Source organism: Podarcis bocagei (assembly GCF_964188305.1).
Source record: "Podarcis bocagei genome assembly, chromosome: 1".
Lineage (NCBI taxonomy): Eukaryota > Metazoa > Chordata > Lepidosauria > Squamata > Lacertidae > Podarcis > Podarcis bocagei.
Window position 1 is genome coordinate 131,078,330 of NC_138125.1, and position 10,070 is coordinate 131,088,399.

The 10,070-nt window shown below is 48.5% G+C and overlaps 1 protein-coding gene across 1 annotated transcript; it reads left to right on the plus strand.

Annotated features, from left to right (window-relative positions):
• The first annotated feature begins 546 nt into the window (after window positions 1-546).
• Window positions 547-4,491, plus strand: FZD7 (frizzled class receptor 7). Its single transcript, XM_081203833.1, has one exon. The coding sequence runs from the start codon at window positions 1,516-1,518 to the stop codon at window positions 3,250-3,252; it is 1,737 nt and encodes a 578-aa protein (XP_081059959.1). The 5' UTR covers window positions 547-1,515; the 3' UTR covers window positions 3,253-4,491.
• The last annotated feature ends 5,579 nt before the right edge of the window (window positions 4,492-10,070 follow it).

Here is a 10,070-nt window from a genome sequence, read left to right on the forward strand (position 1 = left end):
TTCAAATCTGTATACTCTGCAGATTTCTTGATAATTATCCTTTCTCCCTTTAAAAATCAAAGGGTGTACAATTATTATGTTTAACATCCTGGTCTTTAAAGCGCTTACATATAAAATAAGTCACATTCCTTTCACTAGGAGGGTTTAAATAAGACTCGTGGAATCGGGACGCAGTTTCAGACCACCTAGAGTCTGGGTTCCTATCTTACCTACTGGGGACGTTTGAGGAGGGACGCAGCAGTGGTGTTTTCGGGGAAAAAATCATTTCTGGGAAAGGAACGGGACAACATCAGGAACGCTGCACATCTGATGTGACCTCATCCGCTCTGATCTCGTCCTGGGCTCTCTTTGAACGCCCCCGCCCCGCCCCCCGCGCCGTCCATTCTTGCCTCAGAGAAAGTTTCTTTCAACTTTTCAGCAGAGGAATCCCATCGCCCGGGATCCGCCCACATTCCTCCCCGCCCCTGAGAGCCCTTTTATCTTCCCAGCCAATCGTAAGCAGAGCTGCGGAGACAACAGACCGCGCCATTGGCAGGGACTGGGATGGCGTGGCCCCGCCCACCGCTCGGTTTGTGAATGGGGAAGGGGCGGCGTTCCATGGAACGCTCGGGCATAAATGCGTCCTTTCCCTTTTCTGCCGCTCCCCCGCCTCCTCCTCATTTTGTAAGGCGAGTTCCATCGGCCGCTCCAGCCGCCGGAGAGACGGCTTGCATCTGCCAAGCGCGGGGGCGCCGGCGGGATCTGTTCGGCTGTCTCTTAAACCGGGGTGTCGAGAGCGTGCGAAGAAGCAGCCGAGTCAGCGCGGGGCGGAGGAACCACGCAGTAATTGGATTTTTTAAAAATTACTGAAAAGCCCCTGGAGTAAAATGCGCGGAGCAAGCGGGAGAAGCAATCGTAATCCGTTTAACTCTGAAGCCTAAAATCCCAGGAATTTATTTTTTTTTAAAGGAACGGAGAGCAAGCGAAATTGCCACGGAGGGACTTTCTCAAGGACTTGTTCTTCCACACCCGACGCCTCCGATGAAACTTTTTTATATATAAAAAGGAAGAAAACCCCTATGGACTGATTTCGCGCGGCGGGGGAAAAAAGACTGCAGCCCTTGCGGTTTCGTTGGGAACCAGGTACTTTTGGGACAAACCGAGGCGTGTGTTTTGAGTGTTGGAAAGACCCGTTCCGGAGGCGAGGCAAACGCGGAGAGGCTTCCCGGTCCTGGCTGCTCCGCAGACGGATCCCTGCACAGCCCTTTGGCGAGCGATCAACGGGAGAGCCGGCTGAGCGAGCGATCCGCCCCTCCCGCCTCCCCCACCCGAGAGCAGGCGGCTGCAAGAGCGAGCCGAGCAAGCCCCGCCGCCGCCTGACCCCTTTTGCAGCTCGCCCCGTTGAAGGAAAGTCGCGGAGGTCCGGCGGCTCTTGCCTTGGGAGCCCCGCGGCGCCGGGCTGCGCAGACCTCCCTGGTGCTCCGCGCTTCTCTCCCGGGTGCGCGCGTGTTCGGCTGCCCGCCGCTGCGCCGGATCATGGGCCGGGGAGCGGCGTCGTGCGGGAGGCGGGCGGCGCCCCTTCCTCCCGCGGGCCTGTGGGCCTTGGCGTGGTGCGCCCTGGTCTGGGGCTTCCCTCGGGGCGCCGGGGCGCAGCCTTACCAGGGCGAGAAGGGCATCTCGGTGCCGGACCACGGCTTCTGCCAGCCCATCTCCATCCCTCTGTGCACGGACATCGCCTACAACCAGACCATCTTGCCCAACCTGCTGGGCCACACGAGCCAGGAGGACGCGGGCCTGGAGGTGCACCAGTTCTACCCGCTGGTGAAAGTGCAGTGCTCGCCCGAGCTGCGCTTCTTCCTGTGCTCCATGTACGCGCCCGTCTGCACCGTCCTGGAGCGGGCCATCCCGCCTTGCCGCTCGCTCTGCGAGAGGGCGCGCCAGGGCTGCGAGGCCCTCATGAACAAGTTCGGCTTCCAGTGGCCCGAGCGCCTCCGCTGCGAGAACTTCCCCGTCCAGGGCGCCGACGAGATCTGCGTGGGCCAAAACACCTCGGACACCTCGGGGGGGACGGGCGGCGCCCCCGGGGGCGGCTACCCCCCCTCCGCCGCCTCCTCGCCCACTCCCCCTCTGCCCGACCCCCCGTCGCACCCTCTGCCCCCCTCCAGCTCCGCCTCCTCCTGCCCCCGCCAGCTCAAGGTGCCCCCTTACCTGGGCTACCGCTTCCTGGGCGAGAGGGACTGTGGCGCCCCCTGTGAGCCAGGCCTGCCCTACGGGCTGATGTACTTCAAAGAGGCGGAAGTCCGCTTTGCCCGCCTGCTGGTGGGCATCTGGTCCGTGCTATGTTGTGCCTCCACTCTCTTCACCGTGCTGACCTACCTGGTGGACATGCGGCGCTTCAGCTATCCGGAGAGACCCATCATCTTCCTCTCGGGGTGTTACTTCATGGTGGCCGTGGCGTACGTGGCCGGCTTCGTCCTAGAAGACAAGGTGGTGTGCGTGGAACGCTTCTCCGAGGACGGCTACCGCACGGTGGTGCAAGGCACCAAGAAGGAGGGCTGCACCATTCTCTTCATGATCCTCTACTTCTTCGGCATGGCTAGTTCCATCTGGTGGGTCATTCTCTCGCTCACGTGGTTCCTGGCGGCCGGGATGAAGTGGGGCCACGAAGCCATTGAGGCCAACTCCCAATACTTCCACTTGGCCGCCTGGGCTGTGCCGGCCATCAAGACCATCACCATCCTGGCCATGGGGCAGGTGGATGGAGATGTCCTCAGTGGGGTCTGCTACGTGGGCATCTACAGCGTGGACGCCCTGCGGGGCTTCGTCCTGGCTCCGCTCTTCGTCTACCTCTTCATCGGCACCTCCTTCCTGCTGGCCGGCTTTGTGTCGCTTTTCCGGATCAGGACCATCATGAAGCACGATGGCACCAAGACGGAGAAGCTGGAGAAGCTGATGGTGAGGATTGGGGTCTTCAGCGTCCTCTACACAGTGCCGGCCACCATTGTGCTGGCCTGCTACTTCTACGAACAGGCCTTCCGGGACACCTGGGAGAGGACCTGGCTTCTGCAGACCTGCAACAGCTACGACATCCCTTGCCCTGCAAACGTGGCCCCCATGAGCCCTGACTTCACGGTCTTTGTCATCAAGTACCTCATGACCATGGTTGTAGGCATCACCACCGGCTTCTGGATTTGGACGGGCAAGACCCTCCAGTCCTGGCGCCGCTTCTACCACAGACTCAGCACCGGGAGCAAAGGGGAGACGGCTGTATGAGCCTCTTCCGTCCCAGGCAGGCTGTCTCCCCAAAGCTGCTGCTCTCTTGCTTCTTGTGGAGAAGACTTGATTGTAGCAGGAAAGAGGGAACTGGTGAGACGCCTGCTGTTTTCCTTCAAACTCTGCCTCTTCTTCTTGCCACCAAAAAGATAAAGATGGTTGCTGGCTTGTTTCGCCTTGCAGGCTGGCCAAGTTGAAGAGTTGAAGATTAAGTGTCCTTCTTAAGACTGCTCCTCGGGACAGTAAATTTCTTAACCCTGTGAGAATTTCTTTACTTCCCTCCCCCCCCCCCCCTTTTTAAGTGCTGCAGTATCTGTTCAAAGGGAAATATTGGGATTGTGCCAGGGATAGAAGCTGGGGAGACAGCATAGGAAAGGGAAGAAAAGCAATATATTCCCCCCCCCAAAAAAAAATAAAAAAATTGGTCACATTTGTGGATTTATGTGCTGTCAGATTGGAAGTTCCTAACTCCCCCACCCCAAATCCAGAGTCCTGATTCACAGCCTTTGTCAACTGCATCCTGGCAGATTTTATTTTTCTCAGACAACACTGCAAATTGGAAGTCTTGCTCCCCGTACTTCTGTTTTGTGTGTCTTCTGTCTGCAAACTTCTTTAGGAATCTTCAGTTCCATCCTCTGCATGACTTACTCAGAATGCCATCCCTTTAATTTCAAGGCTCTTACTCCTAAGTAAGTATGTGTATAGGATTTTAGCGTCCTCTATAGACTTACTTGTGAGTAAGACCCCACTGGGTCTTCCTCCTGAGTAGACCCCTTTAGGATTTCCCTGTTAAGTTTCACTGACCTCTGTGAAACCTCTCCTGAGTTAATGCATGTTAAATAGGCTCTGCAGAAAACGTTTTCTCCTCTACTTCAGCTTTAAAAGATTTCCCCCCAAATGAATCCCTGCCTTGGCAGAAGGTATCTTGCTGGGGTGGGGGAGGAGAGGAGCTTTCTGTGCAGGATTCTGAAAAAAGAATTGACATGTTGATTTTCAGTAGAATGCGATTTACCCTCTTCCCTTTTGTTAGCGGAGACAAAAGAGAAACTAAAGTGTATTTCTCTGTGCCAAGGCATAAGCATGGGATCAGTTTTTTATGGGGAAACTTAACAAAGAATTTGTTGAGGTTCAGCCATGGAGCTCGCTGGCTCAGTCAGGTCCACATTCCTTTTATGAACACAAGAGGGAAGTTTCAGAAAGGTCTCCTGTTTAACTCAATCTGAGACTCACCCACTGTTTGTTTTTTAAAAAATGGGAGTTTTAATTTGGAACACTTGACAAAACAGGCCACATCAAAATACGCAAAGCAGGCGGTTATAATATCTCTTGGTCACAAGGCTGCAGTTTCCTCTGCTAATTACAGAGATCACCCTTAAATACTGAAAAAGGGGGAAAGACTTTGAAACCGACAACTGCAGCAGAAAGATATTTATCAGCCCAGACCTAAATCCCGTTCTCTGTTCACGTGGTTTTAAAAGCCCGTTGAAATCAGTGTTAGAGTTTCTTTTTTAAAAATCTAATTCTGTGCTGGGTTGTGGCCATTATTATGGAGAAATAGATTTTATCGGCAACGAGACTTTCAGTGCACTCCTGTCCATTTTTACGCTGGTATAAGTTCTGCTGGGTTCGCTGGGGCTTATTCTGTAGTGAATGTGTTCATTTTGTGTGCTTGACCACCACCCAGCAAAAAGTTGTCGTAAGGCCACAAACCTGTGCACACATAACCAGGAAAAAAAAGTTCCACACAGTGGTGCTTACTTAGGATCCGAGTGGCCTGTAATTAATCATCTCTAACTTGAGTCCCATTGATGGGGAATGATGACATGTCCCAAACAGCTAATTTTTTGGGTTGTACTGAAGCTGTTAAATGAATGGTAAACTGCAACTGCTGGTTTCTCTTCTTCCTAAACTGGTCAGTTCTTTATAAAAAAAAAGCATAATAAATACATGTTCAGAGTCTGCCTTGCTGTATTCTGTGAGTAAGGAATACTTCTGAGTAGACCAGTATAGGGTGGTGCTGTCAGTCTCTTTCCTTGAACCTTGTTAAATAGAAAGTCTTCTGAAATAAGAAGGGAAAGGGTGTTTTCAGCACAGCATCATCATATGTGAAATTCTCCAGATAGCCATTCATTGAAATAAATTAAGTTTTACTTCAGAAGCATTTCATGTTCCTTTCTGAAATGTTCCAGTGCTCTCAAGTCTCTTAAATTATGTTAAATTGACCTTTTCATACATAGATAAATTAAGGGGTTTTCTATTTTTTAGCTTTCTGTGAACCTAAGGGGTTTGAATTTATTTTTGCTTGAAAGACTAATTGGAGAACTGCAGGCTTTTAACAAGCTCTGCTTCCATTTCCCCTTCCTATGGCTGTAATAACTTTCTCCTTTATATGTATGAACGGAGATCCAAGTTTTTAAATAAATAGAAAGTATTGGAAAGGGAAAGTCGTCGGGGTGATGAGTGTGTGCAGGGCGTAGTGTTTGGGAATGAGGCAGCAAGAGAGAAAAAACCCCACCCCAGTAATTTTGCAGTATGTTTTGTCTCCCTGGTTCAGAGATCCTGGTTTGTTTTTTTAAGACAATAAGACCAGCTAAAAGTACAAGATGTATATTTTGTAAATCTGACATTTTGTAAGAATATATATATGTATTTATGTTTTTATTTACTTTTTTGTCTTCAAATGGTCTGTGTAAGACCCATTCATATGTGCAGAACACAAAAATAAATGGATTTTTAATACAATATAACTTTTTTTTACAGTTCTATCTTAATTCTCATATTCTTTTCCCTTCCTCATCTTTTTATTATTGGGTGTCTTAAATGCTTAATGGATGTGGCCTCAAACTATGCTTCATTCTGCTAAGCATCATTCTTGCAGTTCAGTGCTGTGGCAATTGTTCCATCAGCTTAAGCTTTTTGGCTTGCCACATAATATTATTCCCCCCTCGTCTCCCCGGATGCTATTCTGGTGGTTCTAAACTCTCCCAGAGCCAATTTTGGGTGGCTTGCAAGGAAATAGGGGAAACTTCTTGCATTAGCAAAAGCTCTTGTGTGGGTTTATGCCATTTGTATTTATTTTAAAAATACGACTAGATTGGGTCAGGTTGCACAATCCGGGATATTCAGGCCTGAGACTAAACTCAAATTATTTTGAAGAGGGCCGGCTTCCAATAGGGTAGGTTAGAGCTAGCAGTCCTAGACTGCTTACTGGTAATCTTATCTCTCTGAAGTCATAGAGGAATTCCTACCAAATCAGCATGCTGAGGACTTTGTTGTCATCTTTCAATTGATATATTTAGTAGTGGAATGGGGATCTTATGGCCCTCTGGGTGGTTTGGACTCCAGTTCCCATCAGCCCCAGGCAGCATGGCAGCAGCAATAATAATAATGATAATAATTTATACCCCAGCCACTCTGGGCAGCTCCCAGCAAAATACAGTTGTACCTTGGATCTCGAACGCCTTGCGAGTCAAACGTTTTTGCCACAAACCCGGAAGTGAGTGTTCCAGTTTGCGAACGTTCTTTGGAACCCGAACGCCCAACGTGGCTTCCGATTGGCTGCAGGAACTTTCTTCAGCCAATTGGAAGCCATGCCTTGGTTCCCGGACATTTTGGAAGTCGGACGGCCTTCCGGAATGGATTCCGTTTGCCTTCTGAGGTACGACTGTATTCAAACAATAAAACCTCAAAAGTTAAAAACTTCCCTAAACAGTGGCCACAAATTATGGAAGTTGTAGTGCAGCAACATTTTGGAGAGCCACAGTTTCACATTTCAAGCCCACCTTTCCTCTAGAGAGCACTTTAGCTCAGTTGTTAGAGCATGGGACTGTGGGTTCAAGCCTCTCATTGGGCAAAAGATTCCTTCAATGCAGGGGATTGGACTAGAACTAGATGATCCTCCTGGTCCCGTCCAACTCTAAATTCTATGAAAGCGGCAGCTAGACCGGTGACTGGGAGTGGCCGCCGGGACCACATAACACCGGTTCTGAGAGATCTGCATTGGCTCCCAGGGCACACTTCAAAGTGTTGGTGCTGACCTTTAAAGCCCTAAACGGCCTCGGTCCTGTATACCTGAAGGAGCGTCTCCACCCCCATCGTTCAGCCCGGACACTGAAATCCAGCGCCGAGGGCCTTTTGGCGGTTCCCTCATTGCGAGAATTGAGGTTACAGGGGACCAGACAGAGGGCCTTCTCGGTGGTGGCGCCCACCCTGTGGAACACCCTCCCTTCAGATGTGAAGGAAATAAGTAGCTATCCTATCTTTAAAAGACATCTGAAGGCAGCCCTGTTTAGGGAAGTTTTTAATATTTAACGCTGTATTGTTTTTAATACTTGATTGGGAGCCACCCAGAGTGGCTGGGGAGATTCAGCCAGATGGGCGGGGTATAAATAATTTTTTATTATTATTATTATTATTATTATTATTATTATTATTATTATTATTAATTAAGCAACTCCGTGAAGCAGGTAATGTTGAGAGTGACCAACCCAGGGCATCGTGGCTGAATGGGGACTTCTTTCCGTCCTAGCTGAGGTCACAAAATGCCTTGCAGAACTTAAAATCGATGGTTTTCCCAACAGTATACCTCCATTTAATCCTTTCTGTATTGATTTGCAGAATTTATATGCTTTCCCGTAACATAAAGGTCTCCAGGTGGCTTACAATAAGTAAGAAAAGAATTTAAGTTCAAAATAAGATTCAAAACGAAAGCAACTTAACTGTAACAAAAGCAAAACTCGCTGCACCTAAACAAAAACACATTTAAAGACTATAACCATATTGTCTGCCATTGGAAACCTGCAAGTTGCAAAGCATTTTGGGACTCACTGTTTGTGACATGCTCACCCATTGGGCATTACTTTCACAATCTGACACTTAGGGCTAAATTAAGCAAACTGGTATAATGTAAGACTGTTGGGCTAGGAACCAACACAGACCTAGGCTCAAAATCCCATTCAGGCCTGAATAATAATAATAATAATAATAATAATAATAATAATAATAATATCTTTATTGTCATTGCCCCCTTCGGGGACAACGAAATTACTTGACTGCTCCATAAAAACACTAATTAAATAATACAGTATAATACAGCAAGGGAGATTAGATGACTTTCAAAGTCCAGGCTTCCCATTCAGGACCGAGATCGCTCTGGAGAAGAAGCTGTTCTTAAGACGGCTCATTCTTGTCTTCATCGTCCTGTATCTCCATCTTGACGGCAGGAGCTCGAAGAGACAGTGACCAGGATGCGATGGATCTTTTACTATGTCCAGTGCCTTCCTATGGCACCTTGTGGCATAAATCTGCTCTAAGGTGCAGAGTGGGCAGCCAACAATGCTCTCTGCTCTCTGAACTGATCCATTCTTAGCCTATAACCTACCTCTCACGGTTGTTGTGGATCACACAGGGGATTGGAGAACAACCATGTATGCTGCCTTGAGTTTACTGAAGAAAATCTGGGGTATGAAAGGAAAGCCAACACTTCTCTACAGATTAGATGCTGGTCAAGTCTTTCAGTTACCCATCACTTGTAAATGAAGTAATTCTCTACAAAAAAGAGGATATTGCTGTCTCAACATTTGTTCCTTCTTTGCTCAATGCACGATCAATTTTTTCCTTTTCCTGTAAAGGCTGTAAAAACTTGACCACTTCCTAAATTTTGTCCCAGGTATGTTGGCGTATAGAGAGAGGAGCTTTCTCAATAGTGAAAACGGGGGTGGAGGGTGGGAACAAGCAATTGTCACGTTTGACAGTATTTGGTTCAGAAAGGTGTTTTTCCCCCAAGCCATTGTCTGTTTTTCTCTAGGTTTGCTTCAGTTCTATTAGGCAGAAGAACCTGAAGCATGAATTCGCACTGAGAGCAATGGGGCATCATCACTCGGGTATCCTATAGGCTGCAGATAAGTGACCAGGACTGCAAACAGTGGGATTTACTCCCAAGTAGGTATGTAAAGGGACGCGGGTGGCGCTGTGGGTTAAACCACAGAGCCTAGGACTTGCTGATCAGAAGGTCGGCGGTTCGAATCCCCATGACGGGGTGAGCTCCCGTTGCTCGGTCCCTGCTCCTGCCCACCTAGCAGTTCGAAAGCACACCAGTGCAAGTAGATAAATAGGTACCACTCTGGTGGGAAGGTAAACAGCATTTCCGTGCGCTGCTCTGGTTCACCAGAAGCGGCTTAGTCATGCTGGCCACACGACCGGCTGTACGCCGGCTCCCTCAGCCAATAAAGCGAGATGAGCGCCGCAACCCCAGAGTCGGTCACGACTGGACCTAATGGTCAGGGGTCCCTTTACCCTTTAGGTATGTAAAGGGTTATGCTGTTAATCCCAATGAACTCATTTTATCACCTTTATCCAAGCTGACATTTCAAATCACTATTTTGCTTGATAATAAGAGGACCTGTGCTTAACGTCCTATAAAAACATTGCTCCCAGAATTCTTGACATCAAATGCCATTTTGCTGCAATAAAGACAGTTTTAGACACTCGGCCACTTTTCACAAGGCAAGGATAAGTTTTATTGCTCAGTATATTTCAAAAATGTATGTTTCAGATCAGCTCCAGAATTTATTTTAGAAACTTGATGTTCAGCTGCTGTTGCGGATTGGTCATTCCAGTGCATATTTTTATAAGCAAGGGAACAGTAATATTAAATACTGGCAGTGAATCCAAGTAGATAAATGACATTTTCCAGCCTTCTCCTTCCCTAAGGTATCTGTCTCGCTATCTCACATTCATATTAGGGGTGTGTGTACCAGCCGCAAGATTCGACTTGTATCTGTAACTTTGGGAAGCAGCCTGATCTGTTTCAGAGCTGC

Bases quoted from the DNA above. Each gene is read 5' to 3' on its own strand.
- FZD7 (XM_081203833.1), top strand. From the start codon at position 1,516: ATGGGCCGGGGAGCGGCGTCGTGCGGGAGGCGGGCGGCGCCCCTTCCT.